This window comes from Aythya marila (genome assembly GCF_965140915.1).
Source record: "Aythya marila genome assembly, chromosome: 1".
Classification (NCBI taxonomy): Eukaryota; Metazoa; Chordata; class Aves; order Anseriformes; family Anatidae; genus Aythya; species Aythya marila.
In genome coordinates this window covers 3,474,709-3,497,662 of record NC_139042.1, presented here as the reverse complement: position 1 = coordinate 3,497,662, position 22,954 = coordinate 3,474,709, and the positions used below count along the sequence as shown (strand labels likewise).

General features: G+C 43.5%; 1 protein-coding gene across 3 annotated transcripts in view; it reads left to right on the top strand.

The window, feature by feature from the left end:
- The window catches only part of RSF1 (remodeling and spacing factor 1), a 55,840-nt gene extending 34,748 nt beyond the window's left edge, over positions 1 to 21,092 (top strand). For all 3 annotated transcript variants that reach the window (XM_082778732.1, XM_082778733.1, XM_082778734.1), the window contains 7 exons: positions 3,272 to 3,326; positions 4,669 to 4,778; positions 7,629 to 7,696; positions 8,411 to 8,618; positions 9,796 to 10,019; positions 12,162 to 12,353; positions 13,778 to 21,092. In XM_082778732.1, coding sequence (XP_082634858.1) covers positions 3,272 to 3,326; positions 4,669 to 4,778; positions 7,629 to 7,696; positions 8,411 to 8,618; positions 9,796 to 10,019; positions 12,162 to 12,353; positions 13,778 to 14,355 — 1,435 coding nt within the window. In that variant the 3' untranslated portion in view covers positions 14,356 to 21,092. The remainder of the gene's footprint in view (positions 1 to 3,271; positions 3,327 to 4,668; positions 4,779 to 7,628; positions 7,697 to 8,410; positions 8,619 to 9,795; positions 10,020 to 12,161; positions 12,354 to 13,777) is intronic.
- Positions 21,093 to 22,954: the final 1,862 nt, after the last annotated feature.

Sequence of the window (22,954 nt, the reverse complement as noted above, 5' to 3'; positions counted from 1 at the left end):
GGGCAGGCTCGTAATTCTAGCACCCGCAGTAATACCACACGGGGTGTAGTGATTTGGTGCTCAGGAGTGGAGCACAATCCCTGGCTGCCTTCAGCTTCCTTCAGATCCGTTTGTTATCACTGCAGCACCACCAAGGAGAGTGACAGATCAGGTACCAACTGTTCCTCGCTTCTGCTCAGAGTGGATTTAGATCCCACTGTGGTAAAATTACCCTCGGCTTGCCAATTCTAGCGAATTTGTAGCTTTGGGAATGAAGCAATTAGCTATTTTTACGAGTGAGCTCAGCTTACTCCATCTGTGCAGGAGTATGGGACACAGAGGAACTGTGTCTGCTGCTCTGCTTTGTGGTGGGAAGCCTCGTTGCTGGTGAACAATATTTTTGGACCTACTTTGGTAAATATTCTGCTGGCAACCATTACTTGGAATGCCAGGTTTTTTTCCAGTCTGTCTTCCTTCCTTGAAATCACTGGTGTTGCATGAGAGTACGGCCTTCTGACTGTTACAGGGGAGCGTACAATCGGTATCATAGCACTTTTCAGGAGCTGAAACAGCTGTTTAACAGCCCTTTTGCAATCTGATGCTCATACCTCATCAAATTAACCTAATGTTTTCTGTTGTACACCGTAAGAACCTTCATTTTTTTCCCTTAAGTCTTTTAAAAAGAGAGAAATGAATTTGGGCTGTAAAGGATTTCATGATACAGTTGTTGAATATTGAAGTCCTTCAACTTAGTGGCGGTGTATTTTAGGAAACTAAGGTAAAAAGGCTGAAGAGAGCAAGAATTACAATGGGAAGAAGAAATACTGGCCTTTTTTACTACAGGTTGGTGTATAAATTGAAGTAGGTTGTTTAGGGCACAGAAATATTTTAATGTAATATTTCTGTAACATGACAGTATCTCCTCTCTGCCTTTTTGGGAAGGAGAAGAACAATTACTCATGGGCACACACACGTCATCGACTCTTTGAACCAGGGTTGTTACCGTGCTGTTTGGACTAGCGACACCGTTGTGCTTTGGTTTTTCTCTGCTTCTCAAGAATCCCCTTGAAACTGCTTCAGCTGTTCAGCTGTATCCTCACACAGCCCCCAAAAGCCACGTCACGGATTTTTTATGAAAACTTCCAGCTTCATGACGACTGACAAAGATGTAGATCAAAGCCATACCTTTGTTTTCCTTCTGTTTGTGAATTCAAGATGTCACCACAACAGCCTGGCTGAATTTCAGGTGTCTCACGCACACTTCGATAATCATGTCCTATCACAAGCTGTTATGGATGCCCCTTTTAGTTCAAGTCAGAGACTCCCAGACTTGATAGAAATTCCCTCTGGAAAATACTTCTCTACTTTTTCCACTCAAATCAGGTGGAGCACTTCCTTTCCTGCCCTCTTTTTTCTTCCCTTTAGAAATTTTTGCTGCTGTTCACTTGAGAGATGTTTTCTGGATTCTTCTGGGAAGTGTTTGTAACCAGTCAGTGCTTATCTGCACCCTCAGTGCCAAAGCTGTTGGTTAAAATGTTTAAACCACCGGTTAAAATGTTGAGCTTCTGGGTGCTGCATCCTAGTAATGAAAGCTTTGATACTTTATGGTGTGATTTGTTTTAAGACCTTTACCTTGGCAGGACTGGCTGGTTTTATTTGCTAATTTCTTAAACAGTGTGTACCTAAGCCAGGGGAGGTAAAGCAGATCCCCAAAGCCTCACTGATCACATTTAAAACCAGTTGAATTTTCTTCATCTCTCCCATCTCTTGATGTTTTGCACTACAAAAAACAAGAAATGGAGACCATAAAATCAATTTTCTGATTTTAGGAGTTGCGTTCCTTGCCTTAAGATGCTGTTTAAACTCATTTGTAAGAGCACGGTGACTTTGCACAGACTATGAGAAAATTCCTGTCATCCAAACAATCTCATGGCTCTCAGGTGGACGAAGACAATTTCTTTTGAGCTCTCATTTTTGGAAGCTAATGATAGGAGACACAAACAATTACTTTAATACAGAGCCTGAGTTTTCAGTTTAGATCTAATGATACAGAGTTGTCAAAGCTCATGGTCTTTTTGCCTGTAAAACATTTCTGCTTTCTGTCAGTATGACTTCAGGAACTATACCAGTTTGTGTCATTTAAGAATGTTCTGCTAAATTCTTTCAGCAGACCATTCTTCAGAAGGTTATTGGGATAAAAATGCAGGAGGCTGGTCAGAAGGCTATTGTAAAATTTACTTAGATTGTTTATAAGCTAATCACAGTTTTAGAAACCAATTTTTTACACATAGAAGCCTGTAAGCATGTGCATAACATAATGAAGTAAAGGCATCTCAGATTAATATGCACCTTATACCTTTGTGTCCTTGTGCACCTGATGCATCCTGGTGCGACTCCAGGACACGGGCTCAGTACAGCTGCTCAGTATAGCTTTCTTTGCTATCTTCACTTATCCAAACTATCCCTTGTTTTCATAGAAGAAGGCGACAGACTGCTCTTTGATAGCTGGGTTCAGCACCTCGTGCTGTCGGTGAGGTGCTGGGATACTGGAGGCAGCTCCTGCTGTGGCTGGAACAGCAAGCAGAGGCCAGGCACCAGACTTGTGCCCAAAGCAATTCAGAAGATGCTCAGAGGCAAGCTAAGCTTGCTGCTGTCCCCAAAACTCAATTTTACTCACTTTGATTTAATCCTCTTACCTACTGCGGTCCAGAAGGACAGCCTCCTTCTCCTTACAGTCGTTTTTCCTATATTTGAGCACTGTTCTCTCTCCCGGCACTTGTCCTTTTGGAATTGCACCCCGTCTTCATCTCATTCTTCCAGTTCAGTGTGATTTTAAATTCCCATTTTATCTTCCAGTGCCTCCAAGATCAGTGGTGGTTATGGATTTGGTAGTGTCACAACATTAGGGTTTTTCAGCTGGTTTTTTAATTGCTTTTTGTATCCGAATTCAGTCATTTCTGGGGTGCTTGCAATCTTCAAATATTGTTGTTTGTGAGAACTCTTTGGAAATCACTTATATTATGCATACAGGAAAATGTAATCACATGAGATTTAGTATTTAGGTACTTAGATTTAGTATTTAGATTTTAGTATTTAGTATTTCGATTTAGTATTTAGATATTTAGATATTTTAGTATTTAGATTCCAGCTATAATAACGGTTTTCAGTTGGAACACCTTCTTTGGATGCTTCTGTAAGTGATAGTAGTAGCTTCAAATGGTGCTAATTGCAGCATTATTTTAGATACCTGCGATCTTTCTGTAAACTTACGTTCTTTTTTTCTCTCCTAAAGAAAAGAGCGGTTGGTGTACGTGGGCATCAGTATTGAGAACATCATCCCACCGCAGGTAGGTCACTGCATCTACGTTGCAGTATTCTTTATTCTTTCTCAGTGTTTTGTTCAGAGAGCTACTAGCAGCTTGGAAAGAAAAATCAACAAATATTCAGGACAGAAATAATTCGGTGGCCTTCATTTTAGACTGAGGGTGAATTTGAAGCCAAGGAAGCTTTCTCTTGCTTATTAGAGCCACCTGGTGCTACACAGAGTCCTCTGTCGGTAAAGATCACAGAATTGCCTTACACTTGGGTGTTGAGTAGAGTGCTCTGCCATCCTGCCAGTTGTAAAGGTGGGATTCAGTGCAATTAACTCTGCTGTCTGCTGTCCAGTCATCTCTAAGCTAATTGCTGTAGCCTTTAGGGCTCATGGAGAGAAATGAGTGGTTCTGGCCTGTGGGGAGCGAGGTTATGCAGTTCCTTTGCCTACAGCAAGTTCATATTGAAGTTTGTTGAAAAACTATAGGCATTTAGTGTTCTGTTAACAGAGCTTGTGCATGGTTTCCCTTTGCAGAATAGGAAAAATATTTTTATTTATGTGGTGATTGCCCTTTTTTCGCTTCTTGAATACATTTTAAAGTGAATTTCTTCATGTCATAGCCAAATGCCTTTATCCAAAATTATATAACATGTTCCTTGCTTTAAAGTTGAAAATGAAACTGCAGTTTGTTTTAAACACAAACTTTCCACTCTGGCTGTAGTAAAGCTAATTTTCTCCGTGTGTCTGTGGATATCAGACACGTGACAACAGATTTTACAAACCTGCAAAAGACTCTCTGGCTGAGAGCAAGTCTTTAAAAAATATTTTTAAAAATATCTGCCCAGGGACAGATTTTATTTGTTTGTTTAACTTAATAACTTGGAAACAGCGTCTTAAATTTAAACTGCGTGGAATTTCATTGAAATTTCATTGAAACTGCACCAAGTAAAGGCATTTGTGATGGCTTAGACCAAGGAGAGCCCCTGAGCAAAGCACCCGTGCCGTTAGCTGTCTGGAGGCAGAGACCAGTGCGGGGGCACGGATGCAGAGTCCCTGTGCTTAGTAGGTAGAGATTTATACGAGCAACAGCGTGTTTAGCTGCTGCTTACAAGTCCTGAGAGGATCACCTGAGTGTTGCAGTGTAAACGCAGTGATACAAGAACCTGAATTAGGCTGTCAGGAAGGGCACTGTCAGCCAGCGATCCCATGAAATCTGCACTGTAACGAGTCGTTGCATTGGAAATCAAAATGTGTTGTGTTGGACACACAAACTTTCTGTATTACATAAAAATCTGCTCAGCAGGAGTTCAGTCGTAATAAGTCTGGAGCGAGGGAGGGAAGAGAAAACGTTTTGACACTCTGTCTTATGTGAACAGGAGCCAGAAATACCTGAAGGTCAGGAAGAAAAAAAGAAAGATTCCAAAAAGCCCAAATCAAAGCTACTTGAAAGGAGGTCTACCAGAACCCGGAAATGCATAAGCTACAGGTAGGCAGCTTGTTTAAATAGCTTGTAAAACAACACAAAAAGTCATTGTCATGTTCTTTCTCAAGCAACCCACAGCTTCTCAAGCAGAAGTTTATAGTTAAAAGAGCAACCAAATTAAAGTGTCTTTGTTCTTTCTCTGAATGCTGCTTATGCTTGATGTATTTTTATAGCATAGTGAAGGGCAGATGCATAAAAGATGTAAAATGCACACGGTACTTTCTTTGCTCGGGAATACTGGAGGAGATTTTGGTGTTACTGCAGTTTCTGCAGCAAGTTAAAGCAGCCCAGTTATGCCCCTCCTTTCTCTTGAAAGAGAAACTTACGTTCTGTGTGAAGGCCTGAAATTCCTCTCCCTCTTTTGTGCCCCTTTACTGCTACTTTACACAAAAGGGGCACAAAACTTAATGTGCAATTAGAAGAGAACAACTCTGCAGAGTAATTGTGATGATAAAAATGCAATTGGTAAATTAAAAATCCAAGGCATTTAGACTCTGCATTCTGAAAGTAAAAGTAGAACAGGCCACTAAGGTTTCCAAAATTCAGCACAATCTTCATGTTATCTTTTGTTCTCCGTGTATTGTCAGAGTGTTTTATAAACTGTTTTCTAAATACCCTGAGATATGCCCAGTATCCTCCCCAGGGGATTAGAGAAGGACGTGGTTGGTTGCCTGAGAGCTCGTGCTTTTTGTCCCAGCTGCATTAAGAATATAAAGAAAAAAAAAAATCTTGCCTTTCCCACAGTACTTGTTCTGTGTAGACCTTTATCATAAAAAATTAGAACATTACAACTTTCAAAACCTTCCAGCAATAACCATGATTAAGCTCAGCCTGGTTGACGAGAGGCATAGCCTTTGTGTCTGGTGAGTTTTCCAGCCTGTTCAGAAAACTCAGCCTGACCTCACTTAGCTGTTGCATTTCAGTAGCTTTTAAAATCAGCAGCAGAAGCCACATTAACAGAAATGTCATTGCTGGTTTGCAAAATCAGGTATTTCTGTAAGGAACATTATGCCATGGGCACGATTACATAGAATTGCTGCTGTGTGACAGGTCAGGCAGCAGCCGACCAGGAGGAAAAAACTGTGCCTGTAGGATACCTGGCATGACTTCAGCAGGGCACACATGGTACAAAGACAGTAAATTGTATTTGAAATAAAGTTTAATATAACGTGGCTCTTGAAAATCAATCTTCTGATAGAAAATGACAGCCTTTCCGACGGACTCCGTGGTACAGATAACTTAGAGCTGGTGGAAATATTACACATGTCAGGGTGTCACTTCAGATTGATGTGCCTGCAGTGAAGTCCGACCGGTGGCAGTGAGAATTGTGTATGCTTTTCCCTCAGAGTGGGAAAATAAATGCTAAATGTCTCATTCCGCTCGCAGACAAATCTGTATCGTGTAGCATTCTGCTTCTCCAAAGACAGGTTAATTCCTTTGTGCCATGAGTCATCTGTGTCTTCCTCTCCTGAGCAGGTTAGCGAATATCTGCCTCACAAATAAAGCAGCAGCAGAAGGAATAATGTCCCATTACACCTAACGGACAAGCAGTTATCAGCTCACGTTTGATTTCAGGTTGTTTGTTAGCAGTGTTTTGAAAGCATTAAGTGATTCCTCACTATTTAAAGAGGGTGTCTTTAGTGCTGCAGAGGGAAAACAGCGTTTGGGTGATGTGGAATAAATCTTATTGATGGAATAATTTCAGAGTTAGTTTCTTACCGTGTAGAGCTGCCTTGAACATGACATAAGGTTCTTCTTAGATGTACAGAGAGGCCAGAAATCAATCATGTTATTTTTAAAGAAGAGCTTTATGGTTACTGTTGGAACACAGAGTAATTGCCAGATTTATTTTCATCTTGTTCTGACAGAGTTCTCAATGGAGGACTGAGATAAACATAGCTGTAATCTTTAGTGACTGGCAAGTGAATTTTTTATGGAAGTATTGTCCAGTCACTAGTCATTTCTATTAAAAAATGATTAGAAGAAAAAATAATCTAAACAAAATGTTTTTTCTCTATAATTAATAAAATCTCTACTTTTTGCATCTGAAGGCATCGTTTTGGCAATTCAGGTAACAGTCTTTTGTTGCAAGATTTGAGTTCAGAACTGAAAAAACAAAGCAAAGACGTCATCTTCCATGTAAAAGGGCTGGATCCTTTCTCCTCCATTTGCCATTCCCTTTAAATGAGTTCCTCAGTTTGTAGGGATTTGTGCAGTTTTACAGAAGTGTACTCCAGTATTTTGCTTTTGGTTTTCCTATTTCATTGTATAACATTACGTTAGGTCTATTTGTACATAATTATGAAGTCTGCGTGGTATATTTTATCTGTTCAGCTTAGAATGTTGCAGATCTATAAGACGTAATTACTGTCAGCTTTAAAGAGGAGAAAAGAAGCTATTTGAAATAAGTTTTCAAGGAAAAATTAGGGTACATAATTATACTTTTCAGGTGCTTTTCAGCAAATCTATTTTGCCAATTTTCAGTGTATATGTCATCCAGATAAAAGGTGTGAAAAACTAGTCTTCTGCTTGAAAAATGCCACTGATACCATTTAAAATAATGTTGGAATTATATATTGCTGAATCCTGTCATGTAAAATGAAGGTGGGTTTCTGTTTGTATAAATCAATAGTAATACGCCCTGGCAATGAGAAATACTCTGCTAGCACATCAAAATAATAAATACACCTTTTAAAATTTTGCTATTTCATCATATATCCAGCCCGTTGTCTGTTATTTTGTTATATATCCAGCCCCCTACCCGTGCAGTGTGATTTCTTAAAGCAGTGTTAGATTTGGAGGTATGTTTTCTTAATATCAAATAAAGTCATAAATGAAAGATGTTACTTTTAGGTTTGATGAATTTGATGAGGCAATTGATGAGGCAATTGAAGATGATATCAAGGAAGCTGATGGAGGAGGTATGTTTCTGACTTTATTTGGTTTTCATTGCAGCGGGGCAAGATGATTAAGTCCAGATTTCTTTTGATATGATAGGCAACAAATACAATCCTCTCCCTTAAAACAACATAATTAACAGTTTTTACTACCATACTTTTAGAGTCAAACTAATTAACTTCCCTTGGAAATGGCCATTCCAGGCTGCCAAAAGATGCCAAAAAGTATTTGGTCTTGGTAGTTAAATTCAGTGTGTTCATGTTTTGATATATGAATACAGTGAAAAGCTTTTAAAATTCATTTTTAAAAAAATGATTCATTTAAAATTCATTAATTAAAATTTTTAAAGAAACCTTTTAAAATTCATATGTTAAGTTTTGAGTTTCTGAATGGAGTGGTAGCTAGTGCTGTTGGCATTTGACACCTGTAAAACTTGGGTTATTTTTTGATATCTGCCCCCCACAAAAAGCACTCATATTGGGAATGATGTGGATTGTGGTTATGTATCAGAATGCTGACATTTAGCTGCTGTCTTCCAGGTTGACTTCAGTATTTCCAAGTGACCACAGCTGGGGCTGTGTGTGTCAGGAACAAGACCCCAGCCAGTGCCTTGCATGACAAAAATTATTCTGTATTACAGAAAATAAGCTGAAGCTAGAGATGTGGAAGAAAGATGCGTGTAAAGTTAAATACAAATAAACTTGTTCTTATTTTCCCTTTGTTCTCACTAAATTCAGGCATTGGCAGAGGCAAAGACATGTCTAATATCACAGGTCACCGTGGGAAAGACATCTCCACAATCCTAGAGGAAGAAAGGAAAGAAAACAAGCGACCACAAAGGGCTGCTGCAGCACGGCGCAAGAAACGACGGCGACTAAACGACCTGGATAGTGACAGTAACCTGGATGAGGAGGAGAGCGAGGATGAATTTAAGATCAGCGATGGGTAGGTCTGCAGTTTAGCTTCCAATCCCTGGCTGCTACAGGTTTCTGTGACTTTGCAGTGCCCCTAAAATGGTCATTAGGGGTGTGTGTACTCCACTAGGCCAGGAGCAAAAAGTACTCCTGGCCTAGTAGAACATAATTGTGCTGGAAAAACTGCACTCCAAATCTATTTGCTGCAATCATCCAACCTGCATTTTAAGGAAACCGTGTCCTTAACAAAGATGTAGCTAAAACGAGGCAGGCTCTTTCCTTTTGAAAATGTCGTATTTTGTGGGATTTTCATTTGGCGTGATTGCCATTTAGAAATCAGAGGAGTGAAATTCTCCACCCTGACACGTGAGTTCCGAAATCAGTTCTTGATTTTTGTTTTCTAAAAGGTAGAGTTTGAACACAGTCAAGAGGTTTATATTATAGAAAACAATTATGTGAAGATTTCAACACTGAATTAATACTGCTTTAGCTGAGTGAAGTTCTTTTTCCCTGGAGTTTCTCATCTTTCAGACTGGGAAATTCCTAAAGTTAAATGATTATTAATAATTTTAGATTTCCTTTATGCCTCAGTGGAGAACCATAACGGAGGTTTAGCCTCTTTACCATCAACTGTTAAAGTTTTACACCAGTCATATGGTCAATTTACTAAATTTATGGATAACCAAGATGGATGCAAATATCTCTTGAGCTTTTTCTTTTTATGTGATGAGAAGTTTTCAATGGCATCCCGAATAGTTAAGCAAAATGTGCTGAAAATTTCCAGTCAGTCAATGTAGCTTTTGGAAATCTCACGGAATTAATAGCACGTCGGTCTGTTAAAGTGTTCTCATGCATTTTCAAATCAGATCCCCGCTGAACGCCTTCGGAATGTTGTACTGGAATTTACATTCAGCTGGCGGCCAAATGCAGTCTCGGTTTGCTGTAGCGTTCATAGTCACCTGCTGTTCTGATCTGCTGCATAATCTCACGCCCTGTAAAGCTGTCTCCCCAGTAGAAAACTGAAATTTAACTCCAGAGACAGCAGTTTGCTCTCTCTGGCTCTTTAGTACACGTTATTTCTGTAAGATTTGTGCACGTTTATTAAAGACAGCACTTGCTTTGCATTTATTACTTGCTCATAAAATGGAGGTCACGTTTTGATGCTTTGTTTCAGATCTCTCTGTTGTCTGTGGTCTCTCTCTGAACAGATCTCAGGACGAGTTTGTTATATCGGAGGAAAATCTGGATGAAAGCGAAGACGACCCGCCATCGAACGAGGACAGCGATTCCGAGTTCTGCGCCCGCATATCCCGGCGACACCTCTCCAGGCCCATGAGGCAAAGCCGGCGGTTACGAAGGAAAACAGTCAAGAAAAAATATTCTGAAGATGATGAAGAGGAAGATTCTGAAGAGAATTCAAGCAGAGAATCTGGTGAGTATCAGTAGTCCTCCAAAAGCATTAAATACTTCGTACTGGAGAGAGGAGGAGTGGAAGTCTCAAGTTTCCTGTCATGACTTTGACATTAATGGTGTTGGTTGCTTTGGTCAAGTCACATGTCATCTTTGCTTCCTGTCTGTAAAGCAGCTTGCTGCTTGTTCTGCTGCGACTATTCTGAAGGAAACGATTCCAGAGTACTGGCTTCTTGGCACTTAAATAAATATGTATTTAAATGGATGCTTCTGTCACAGTATGTCCTTTGTGTACAGCTTCAGCTATCCCGTACCTTCCTGTTTGGATCATGATTGCAGGGAAAACAGAGGATGGAGACAAAAATATATTTCTTTACATCTGTTTGAAGACCTTCTGGATAAATTGAAAAAGCTTCTTCTGAAGGAAACATTTTCCCTCCCTTTGTATGGACAAATAATTCCTTCAGCTGCAGGGAGCCATTGTATGGCATGCTGTGATCCCCGGCAGGCATGAAAGCAGACCCTAACACCTCGAATCTGTCTCTTCTGCATTTATCCTCTCTCATCTGTAGTAACTAAAGCCTTTGTCACGCCTAATAATTCACTCATTCTACTTGTCCTTCAGGCAGTTCAGGTTCTGTTTGCACAATTTAAAGCATGTGAATAATACCTGTACAACATGCACACCTTTGGGTGATTTGCGTCGTTCTCTGAAGACCGCCCTCTGTGTTTCTGCTTCGTTGGAGATCCAGTACTAGAAAGTGCCAGATATATAATCACCTTCACTAATTTTATTGTGAATTTAAGCTAGTGAGTACTTTGGGGTGTTAAATTGTTGTTGGAGTCAGCGGCTTTGAAGTACTGGTATCCAAAAGGAGGGTTAATGCATGGGCAGATTAAGACAGCTGCATCCACTTGCTGTCTCCCTGTCCCAAATGTAAGCTGTTATTAATGAAGATATTTGCAGAAGCTGGAGGATCTAAAGAGACTGATCATCTACTTCGTAATGCCTGTGAGCATATCTATTTGTTTGCTTGTGGACACATACCTGTGAGAAAATCAGCACTCCGTAATGTACCATCCAAAGCACCCTGTTTAAAAAAAAAAGAGAAGAAAGAGGAGACTGAATACAAATACAGTTTTCTTTCTTTTGTGTCAAAAAGCTGTAGGTAGAGCCTGCTTCTAATATCATTCCTTCTACATCTAACTGTGTTTTTCTTTACCCTTGTTACTGTCCCTCAGGATTCTGCCTTAACCCTATTTTGATCTAAAGAAGTAATGTGCTCCGTGAATGGCTTTGTTTTCAGTCTCCAGTGATGGAGATTTTTTTCTGAAGGTGGTTGTTTGTGCCGACTTGCCCTGATCCTTTCCCTAACATTTTAGGAGGTAAAGGGAATTGCTACGTTGACCTGTGAGTGATGTTGGTAACTTAAGAACGTTTTGTGACCCATGTAGAAATGTGCCGTGACCTCAGGATAATTACTCTGGCACAGCTCAGTGAAAAAGCAGCAAAAGTTGTTGTAAAACTATCGTCAAGTACTGAAAATTTAAATTTAGTTCTTAGAGACAGTAGGTGCAGTAGTCTGGGGCAGGAAGAACTGGGAATAGCTGCAAGATTCTTCTCTGCAGCTTCTGTTGTAAGCAAACTTTTAAGCCTGATTTTTGTTAACGATTTAATATTTCAAAGTCAAATTTTACCTGGATTCTCACCGTGTCATTGTTTTTTTTCTTCTCTTCGTCTGCTTATTTTGAAAATGATTTGAGTAGAGAGCACTGAATTTAAATGTACAAACCAGGAAGGATTTTCCAGTGGAAGCAGTAATGTGTGTGTCGTCACTCGGATTCGCTCAGGTTGTTTCAGCCGGCAGGAACTGTAGAGGAGGCAGCTTTGGCACCAGTAGAGGGAACAAAAGCACAGTGAGCAGAGCTGTTCTGGAGGAGTTTGATGGAGAAAGGTTTGCGAGGAGATTTTCAAAGCAAGCAATTTTGCTCTGACAGTGAAAGGGGAACTGATGCGTGAGGCTGGAACAGGTCAGGGTGATGAGGCGTGCTGGCTGAGACTCTCCCGTGCTGGAAGAGTGCGTGATTTTATTAATGTTGCTCTAAAGCTTCTCCAAATAGTCGAGTTTTGCTTTAATGGACCTGGCTGTTTCCTTCTGCACAGAGAGCGGCGATTACACGGATTACAGCGACGACGATTACCTGGAAACCAGGAGGAGAAGATCAAGGCGGAATCAGAAGAGACAAGTTAACTACAAGGAAGATTCGGAAAGCGACGGCTCCCAGAAAAGCGTCCGATATGGAAAGGAGTTGAGAAGAGTTCATAAACGCAGGCTCTCCACTTCGGACAGCGAAGGTAAAAATGAGCAGTCCATGATTGCAGGAGCTGCTGTACGTCAGCGTTAGCCCGAGGAGAAAACTCGGTGTAATTCTGAGGTGCCCAGAGAATTTTCTTGCTAGAGTTCCTTGATGTTTCTCAGAAACTGTTTCCTTCTGAAACATTCCTCTGTGACACGCTGTTACAGTTACTTCTCAAAGCCTTTGCTGCCCCACTCCTGCCTTCCAGGTGTGGTTTTCCATGCCTGGCAAGGACTGCTGGGATGCTGACACTATCATTAGTGTAACTATTTGGCCACTTTTCCACCAAGAGGTCACAAAACATCCTCCTCTGAGTCTTTAAAGATTCCCTTTTGTGAGACAAAGGCTGTTACCGCTTGTATTTGTGCCACCCTACATTTCTCCCTGGCAGCTCAGCCTTTTTCAGTCCCTACTCGACGTCCTGGTCGAAGGTGCTGTGCTAGGGGCAGGTGTCTCACCGGGTGCTGTCACAGAGGAAGCCTGATCCCACTAATATCTGTCACACCGTGAGCACCTGGCGTGCATTGAGCTGCCCTATTATCTCTCACAAAAACAACCACTGGCTTTGGGGCCTTTATGTTCTGGACGCCCTGCTCATGAGACAGCTTCCCAGAGACGCCGAGCCCTGCGGGGTGCAGCGGATGCCAGGGCTGCTCAGAAAATCTCTGCAGGCCTCTGACTTGTAGGTAAGTTTGGGAAGTGCTGGCCCGAGTTTACAGCCTGGAGTAGGATCCTCTTCCCTGAAGGGAAACAAGGACGTAAAGCCCTGAAAACTCGATCCTCGATACGCAGTCTGCCCTCAGAAACTGGATGTGCAGGCTGCCTGCTAAAAATCTGTCGGGTCTTTGGTGGCCGAGGGTCTTGCTGCCTGCATCGTGACTTCAAACAGGGCCTGCCTGACGGGGTCTGTCCTGCACGAAAGCCCAGTTTGCCACAAAAAGGCCTCTTGTTAAAGGGCAGCAACCTTCTGGGGACATTTAAGCGGTGTTCATATACTTGGAAAGAAGTTGTGTACGGGGGTAGTATAGCTGTATGCAAGGATATATATTTTTTTATATATATTTTGAAGATAGTGCAGTCGTTATTTGGGCCCTCAGTTTCTGGAAGGGTGTAAAATAGGTGTCGTGGGATAGGGATGAAATTGTGTGTCATGCAGTTACCACCCAGGGGTGTTTACACCGGCCTCCAGAGCCTCTGGTACTTCTCAGACCCGAAACAGAACAGCCACAGCTCGTTTATTTCTTTAAAATTTAAAAGCAAGCACGCATTGTGCTGTGGCTGGGGACTGAGGAAGGAGCCTGGATGTGCGTGGTGAGAGAGGGGTGGCTTTCGGTTGAGGGTGAAAGATGAGAGGACAGGAACGCGTTGGCTGTTGTGCGTGCCCCCCTTTGCTAATGGCTTTAAGTCTGCTGCTCGTTGCAGAGAGCTACACGTCCAAGAACTCGGAAGACGACGATTCCACGAAGGAGTCCAAGCGCTTGATTCGAAAACGGCGGCGGAGCACGGACGACTACTCCGAGGAGGAAGGAGAGGATGAGGAAGACGAGGAGAGGCCGGTCCGCAAACGGCTGAACCGGATCGAAACGGACGACGAAGACACCGGCGAGAACGCCGCCAACGCCGCCGCGGAGAACCCCGCGCCTGCCAGCAAGCTGCCGGCACCCCAGGCTCCCCAAGACAACGCCAAGAAGCACTGCTACCGGATAGAAAGCGACGAAGAAGACGACTTCGAGAACGTAGGGAAAGTGGAGAGCCCTTTGGACTACAGCCTGGTGGACTTGCCTTCCACCAACGGACAGAGCCCAGGTAAAACCATTGAGAACTTGATCGGCAAACCCGGTGAGAAGACCCAGGCCCCCAAGGACAGCACGGCCAGCGCCAGCCTGGCGCCCAACGGGACGGGGAGCGGGCAGGAAGCGGTAGGGCCGGAGGAAGACGAAGACGAACTCTTGAGAGTGACTGACCTTGTTGATTACGTCTGTAACAGTGAACAGTTATAAGACTTCCATTTTTGTGCTAATTTATTCCACGGTAGCTCATACCAGCGGGCCAGTTATTAAAAGCTGTTTTATTTTTCCTAGAGAATTCTCCACTACAGTATCACTTTTTAGAAGCAAGAATTTCACCAGTCCTGCAGTCTTTCTGTGAAGTGACCAGTTTTGAACTTTGAAGAAGAATTGCTGTAAATTCCCTCTTCCCCCCCTCCCCCCCTTCTCCTTCCAAGTCCATGGTCCTGGGTAATTTCACTCACAAAAACCTTATAACAACAAGAGATTTGTATATTTTTGACTTTATATTTCCTGAGTGCATACAAATTTGTGGAAATGGGTGGCCTAAGAAAGCATTCCAAATCGGTCAGGGCCCAAACCGGAACTGGGGTGGGTTTGGCTCACGGGGTGGGGGGATGCAGAAGCACTTGTGCTTTAGCTTTTTCATATGAGATATATATTATATTTAAATGTTCACAACTTAGATTACAACTTAACAGACAGTCTCAAAATTAATGTCTGTACTGTCGCATTTTGTGAGTTGTAGGTTAACATACCATAGCTCATTTTAGTAATCACCTTCATGGAAGCAGTTTGATTTTAATACTGGAGGCAAACAGAATTACTAGAGGCCAAGAAGGTACCATAAACAAGAACTCTGCTATCCATTATGACTTGCAGACTTTCCTAATAAACATCCTTTAAAGTGTTTGTACAGTAAAGTGTACTGTAATGAAGTTTTTGACAGCCGAAACACGCTAGCGATGAATTCACGAGGCGATCTCACGCAGAGCCCGCCAGACGATCTTCGATGCCCGGTGTCTAGAGGGAGGACGCGTTGATACGAAGTTAGTCTGTAAGTTGGAAGGCATCCTGACGTGCTGCAACCGTTGACAGACAAAAGAACCCTGCCGTAGCTGCCTGGCCACTCGCGTTTCACCTTCTGTCGGAGTATTGTGAACGAAATGTGTTTGTACAAACTGCGTTGCCCACAGAATTACAGCGCATCAAAGGATTGAGGGATTTTCCAATAAACCGTGACTGGTCCATTCATGTCCTTAATATCTACTTCAAATTGAAGTAAACAAATGGAACAGTTTTCCTTTTGGAGGTTTTCTGTTTTGGGGTTTGTGTGTGTTTTTTTGTTTTGATTTTACTTATCTGCCTGGATGTATTAGCAGGTTTTGAATGTAGTGTCGGCCTTTGGCCATTAGGATTTTCTTAAAATACATTTTAATAATTGCCATGTGACCAACTGATTTCAAGAAGGCAGTGTTTCTGAGAGAAAACGCTTGACTCCAAGACATCTCGTCACCTTTTGAGTGGGCGTGAAGCGATATGTGCTTTTATTCACAAAAAACAACAAAAAAAGGATATTACAAAAGAAAAAAACATCATGGGGCACATAAGAAAGAGCAGAGCTGAAATTTGTTTTGGGTAGCATTGAGTTTTCTCTTCGTTGTGAATTAAGATGCAGGCTGTAGCATTTGTACATGTTGTAGCTCCCAGACAGCTCAGACAGATCTGCCAAGCGTTGAAATCCAAAAAGGTCACATCTATTAATCCTTTCGCTCTGAGATTTGGATTTTTGACTGGTGTTTATGTCCGTTGCCGGCAATGGATGCACCAAAACTGCTGCTGCCACTGAGGAGTGAATTCTCCTTTCCTGCCCCACCTGATTCCCTTCCATTGTATTGTATTTACTAGTCAGTCATTGAGCACTTCTGTTTTCTTGTGATGAAACCGGCATTAGGCCTTTACTAAATACCTCTCTAGGAAACCTCGGGCCCGAACACCTCCCTTCTGGCCTCGGGACTCTTCTTTCTGTTGCCCACCTCCCTCTCCACGAGTTCGGCCGGAGAAATCGCTCTCTAAACGAATTCAATGCCATTAAGACGAAATATTTTCCCACCTTACCAATTCTTAACAGTTTTCATGAGCAGACATCAAGACAGGGTAGTGAAAAGCCACAGAAGTTCAGAACATTTTTAAAAGCTTTTGTAGAATTTGGGCTCCCAAGGCTTTGTCTTTGCCTAGGCGATGCCCAAATGCAGCTTCTGCGTTTCTAATGCACTCGTGTTTTAAAACAAGCAAGAACAGATGGCTTCCACTCTTTAATGTTAATAATTGCTAAGCGGGTCTAATATTTGCAGTGCAAACTGGCTGATTCCCGTCCAGCCACACGGTGCGAGCGGCGATTTCTCATCTCTTTTGGCAGTGCCATAATCTGTCCCGCTGCCAGGCGGAGCCTGTTAGTGTCCGATGGGTGCTGTAGCGAACGTTCTTGCTTCTAGAGGCAGCCCAAACGTTAACTAATTAGTGAGTAACTAATTGTGCGTGTGGGAAAACACCAAGGAGCTCAACCACCGAATTTACCAACCGGGAGAAAATGGAGCGCTGCGTTAGGGAGCGGTGTAAAAGCAGGAGAGGCCAGAAAGCAGAAGCTGAAGCTTAAATCAGGAACACCAAGTTTTATAAGTGTGAGAGGACAACGTGTCGCGAGGTTTGACTGTCTGTAGGTCGCCAGGAAAGCCAACTCTTCGGTCTTCTCAGAAGCCACCTTTGATACCTGAGAGAGCTTCGTCCCCCAGGATCCGGAGCTCTCCCTTAGGCGAGTTTGTGCGAGTGAAATCTGCCAAAACGTCCTGGAAAGGCTAACGCTTTAAAACTTAACCTTTTCTCTCCTTTCTGAGGCTTCCTGCTTGCTGAAAAACGTGCGATCTGTTTGGGAAGTTGTTTCCAGGCCTGAGGCCAGCTGGCTGCCACGCGGGGTTCGTGCCATTGCGTTATGTTGTGTGGGGTCGTCCCCCAGGTGTTTCGGTGTCTGCACCTTGTGCTCTTCTGTCCTCGTCCTGCGATCAGAGGTTAAATGTCTGAAGTTTGAGCCTCAGGTAGCCCTGGAGAGGGGAAGGAGCTGGAAATGCTTGGGGAGCGGGCGTTGTTGTGTGCCACAAAGCGGCGCGATGGCGAGTTGTCATCCCACAGACAGCTCATGGGGTTGAGACAGAAAACGTGCGGCGTGGCTGCCCCGCAGTAAGGAAATCGGGGCGGTAACCGAGCCAGAAGGCTGCCAGAATTAAGAGCTTAAAACTTCACCGCTGTTGCTGTCTTTAATTATCAGATCTCCCAAACCCGAGCATATCCTTGATTTAAAAATGGAAAACAGCATCACCAAGCTACCAAAAACCCGTTGGTGTTGAAGTTCTGTAGGAAGATCAGTGCTGAACAAACCAGCTCTGAGCTCTTCCATAGCTTGCCTTCCTAGATACTAATTCTGTTATAAAATAACTGCATCTCCCTGACGTTTTTAATGAAAGGATCGCTCTGTTCTACCAGCACTTGAGAGAAACAGATGCTTTTTTTTCTAAATTGGTCACCTTCAAGATTTCTTTGGATTCAAATGTCTCAGTCACTCTTCATAGAGCTAAAGACCTGGGGGGACTTGTTGTCTGCTCACTCCTGATGTCTAATCGCTGTCTGAACGCTTTGAGAGATCTTACTCTAAGAACCTCAAGGCAAAAATGTGTGTTCCCAAAAGAGAAACTGAATGGTAGCGGTGCACTTGTTCCAATTTATCTGAATATTCATCATTTGAACTCCGTTGGCCTCAGGATGCTGCAATCATTCAATGATTTAATAGTTCTCTGTTGAGGTGTCCCTTATTTACCTCTTTTCAGGCGCTTAGAACTTGGTGTTCGATGCTCTTCAGTAGGAAGGCCTGGTCTCAGCTTCCAAGTCATTGCTTCAATTTGCGTATTTCACAAACTTCTTTTATGAAAAGTAAACGAGGAATTTTTTTTTTTTTTTTTTGTGGCACCTACTTTCTTAATTCACTTTGTACCCAGCAATTTAAAGAAATGATGGCAGTAATCCCAGCCCCCAGACCCGATCTGAGCAAGAGATTTGTGTCACCTAGGTCAAACCGTGCTAGGTAGGCGCTGAGGGTGGGTTTGGGCGATGTGCAGTGCCTGCTCACAGGCTCGTGCTGTGGATGTGATGTGCCGTGCACACCCCTGGTACCTGTTTGCATTTGAAGCATGCTTCCAATTCACTGGGTATATCAAATCCTTTAACGTATAGAGAGAAAATAGCAAAGACCTGAGCACAGTAACTTTCTGGGAAACGAAACGTGTTGAATATGGTGGGGGAAACTCCAGCAATTCGTGTGAGAAGAGCACAATTCTGCAATTCCTAGAGCATTTAAAGCCTCTGTAGGAGCGTTTAGGACTGTGGTCAGAGATAAGGATGTGCAGGATCAAGCCCGCGTCTCCCGGTTGTCTTATTTTTCTTCCTCCCCTTCTGTAACAGGTGGGGCAGGGACTAGATCGCTTCGAATGCTGTAAGACAGGAAATAAATACATCAGAAACAACACTTATTTTTTTTTTCAGCATATACCGATGTAAGAAAAAATCTAAATGACTCATTTTTGATGCTTTATAGAGTTGGGTACCCAATCGGAGCCCTCATGGAAAGCTCTGGCTTCAGAAATGTTTCTGAGTTGAAAACAATCTCTGAAGCTGGACCCCCAGCAATTGGGGTGTTGAAGATTTCTTGTCATTGCTGAAAACCTGCATCACTTACCGAGCTCTTATTTTAGATTAGGTGTAACTAAATGAGATAGTTCCAAACGGCAAAAAAAAAAACGCGTGCTTGGGAATTGATTGTCCCAACGCTTCAGAGTAATTTAACTTATTTTGTATATTGCAAAAGATGTATATTGCTTAGTATGACACTTAAAAAAGAAAAAAAAAAAAGATTGTGTACAGCTTCTGGAGGAGAGAACAGAACACTCTAAAGTAGATGAGAAGTTTTTATAATCGAGTTATGCGGTGTAAAGGCTCCAGATGTAACTGCAATTAAAAGGAAGTCCTACCACTTGGGTTTTCGACTATCATTTTGTAAATGCTGGCACCCCGCCCCTGAGCTTCTGAGCAGGAGAGGGGACAATATAGCAGTTAGAGAGGACACAGGCTCAAGGAAGGCAGCTGTGTCTGCAGATAGATCTCCAATTGCTACAGATAACCCCAAAGGTTCCTAAGGAAAACCGAAGGGCGGAGCTGCTCTGGCCCTTGGGTTGGTTTACTCGTGCACTTTGCAGCACTTTGTGTACAGTCAGTCTCACCGCTTCCCCAGGTGCAGACCGAGTCGCTTGCTCCTGCTGCCGGGGCGCTCTTCCAGCGGCAGCAGGAGGTGGGGAATGGGTGGAGGCGAGCGGAGCGGCAAAACGGGGACGCAAACCCCCACAATTTGCAAGAAAGGCCCCAAAATCTGCTTCCGACTTGCCCTTTAAAGACTAGAAGGTCTCTGCTGAGAGACTCATCCCGGCGCCCTCCTCTTCTCACCCTGACCTTCAAATCAAGAGAAAAATCATCCACTCACAGCCTCTTCCCTCGAGGGAACTGTTCCGCCAGTGCAGCGTGGATGCGGAGGGAATTAGGATGGGTCTACAGAAATTAGGATGGGTCCGCAGAAATTAATTAGGATGGGTCCGCAGAAATTAATTAGGATGTGTCCACAGAGACCCGCGGCGGCTGCCCCTGGTCGGAGGCCATGCAGTTTGCTTTGTTGTTCGCTCCTCGTCTCGTGTCCCGCGCAGCTGAGGCGTAGGTCAGCCTGGCAGAACCTGGCTGAAATGATACCAAGGGGATAAAGTCCTGCTAAAATACCATAGGGCCTAGTCACCAGTGCACCATTTGGTAGTTAGAGCAATTAAAAGTCCTTAATAGATATTAATCTACTGCTTGAGTTAGTGGTGGAGATGGAGATCCCATCATAACTCCACGCCTCGTTTAGTTTGCTGTTTCATACTCTTTATATGGACTCTCAAACCTTGTACAGAACCCGACGCTCTCCTCGTTAAAATGGTACTCCCCCTTTTAATTGTGTTGAAATGCTTCGCTTTTACCGCCAACCGGGTCGCTGGTTCCTCCCTGTGTCGCACAGCCCACCCCAAAACACCCACAGTGGCCCCGAGGTGGTGTTTGGAAGGCAGAAGGTCGCTGCTGTCGGCGTGTACGACGGGTCTGAAGCAGCGCAGAGGTTTTAGAGAGCTGCTGGACAAAGGCTGGGTGTGTTTGCTGACAGCACAGACCGGGTTACTTGCTTGTAGGATCATCCTCCAACCTCCTGCGAGAATTAGAGCCGAACTGCCAGACAGGTCTCTTAAAAAATAAGATTATTAGGAAATTTAAGAGATACGTGCATGAAATACAGCTTTGTCTTACTCCTGCGGGCTGTTTGCATGGTGGCAAAGAAAACCTTGGGTTCCTTAAAAGCGATCCCGTCACTGTTGGCCTCGGTTTTGGTTCCTTTCCCTGCCGAGCTGACACGGTGACGTCCCACCGAGCTCCTCGCAGAGTTTCACAAGTTTCACAAGTCCCAAACCTCGCTGTCCGATCCCTCGGGTCGCGGCAGAGGGAAAGGACCGAGGGGACGCACGCCGCGTGTGTGGGAGCTGAAAAAAAAAAAAAAAAAAAAAAAAAAAACACAAAAACTGGAAGCGTTCTTCTCGTTGCACATAAATCGGGTGGTGCTTGCACTGTCTTCCCTCCCCCCCCCTTCCCACCGCTGATACCGCACGCCAAGCACGCGATGAAAACTTTTCCCAAATGGAAGAAGTCACGGTGGCCTCAGTGCTCGAAGGGTTAGCTGCAGTTTCACAACAGCTGCTGTTTTTAGATTCGCAGTACACAACTGTTTAAATACTGTATTCCTTGTAAATGAAGTAAAAAAAAAAAAAAAAAAAAAAGAATGAAAATGTTACGGCTGGTGCCAATATTTTTGTTAATGAATTGTTCAGCGTTGTCTCACTACAGTCCTCTGGTCAGAACTCTTTGTGTATAAGCTGGGCCTGAAGCCATTTTATAGCTCGCAGGCCTAATTGTGTAACTTTTCTTTCATAATGTTTTTTGTTATAATATCTACTGTCATTTCTTTCATATAAATATGACATGTAAATTGTCATAATAAAAAGAGAAATTGAAATAACCCGACCTGCCAAGCATGCTGTGTGGTGAAGCCGCTGCCTCTCCTTGCCACGGGAATGGAGAACCCGTGTTTTATCCCGATTCGGTCAAAATTGAGTTTTCTTTTCTCTGCCCTGATGATGGGGAAGATCTGGTGGAGCTCGGCGTTTGCCTCGTGCTACAACACTCGGGTTTCCTCACACTGCAGTGGGGAATTCTTAATGAGCTGAGCTCGTTTAATTAGGCCAAGACGTGTAAAACCACTACACGCCTGCCTGCAGAGAAGCACTAAAAACGCATATAATATTCAATATTTTTTTTAATTTAAGTATTTAAGTATTCATTTTTTTTTTTCCCGGTGTCTGGTTGTAGTTGAGCTACTGCATGTCCCCGTGGCGGTGAGAAATTGCTGCGAACCGAATCTTCTCGCTGGAAATGAAATGCCAACATCTTACGTTTGTATTTTTAACAGCCTCTGAGCGTGATTCCGATCATCTTGGGGCAAATGCTGAAGTCTGAACCGGACACCCTGCAGCGGGCAGTGCCGGGGAGAGAAATGGGTTTCCTTGGGTAATGAGTCCCACAGGGTGTCCTAAGGCATCCTTCACCACCCTGGGATGGAACCTGCCTCTCTCCGCTGGCCCTAAACACAGCCAGCCCTGTTTGTCCTGTTTGCTCCTGGAGGAGTGGTCTGCAACACGAGAGAAACTCATGTTGGCGTGCTGGAGGAGAAATGAACTCAGCTCACCCCACCGCCTGCTGCAGTCTCATCTGGGTTTGTGGACAAGTTGTAGGATTTGGTTTCCAGATGAGCACTTCAGTAATTCCTTGGCATGACGAACTTGCAGATGGTTTCCTCATCTACTGCTGCTGGCGTTTTATTCGCTCTGTCCTAGCGATGTTTAAATTTCACCTCGCTGTGGAAGTCTCTCTGATTTCTGTCAAGGTGATTATCTGTGTGAATGACAACTATCTGCATAATTAAGAGTCCAAAATGGGTGGGAGTGGCTGAGGAGCTTTCCAAAGCACTCAAAAGGCTCAGCGTAGAAGAGCTGAGTATGCTCTCGTTCCTGCTGGCTTCTTCACACGATTTCTTTTTCCAGAATACGCTGCTTCGCCTCTTCGCTGTCCAAGATTAGGACTAGAAAAGTCCAGAGAAGAAAAAACGTTCAGTGTTTTGCAGGAAAAGTTTTTCAGTGTTCAAGAGGATTTGGATAACTTTTGGGTAGCCCTGAAGTGGTCGGGCAGTTGGACTTGATCTTTGAAGGTCCCTTCCAACTGAACTACCCTACCCTACCCTACCCTACCCTACCCTACCCTACCCTACCCTACCCTACCCTACCCTATCCTATCCTATCCTATCCTATCCCATCCTATCCTAAAGCTGAAGACCCAATTCTGCTAATAATCTCTTTGTGTTTGTGAGATGCTGGGTTTGCACACATGAGTAATTAACTCCTTAAAGTGATGACAGGGAAGGCTACAAACCATGGTGGCAGGCTGACAGTTGCAGGGGGTCTTTCTGGACACGTTGCCCTGCTGCAGCTGATGGATGTGCCAACCTGAAGAGCTTTGCCTGCTGAGGGAGAAGAGAGCTTCGCAGTGGTGCTGCCTCGATGACAGTTTTCAAGAGATGGAGATGACT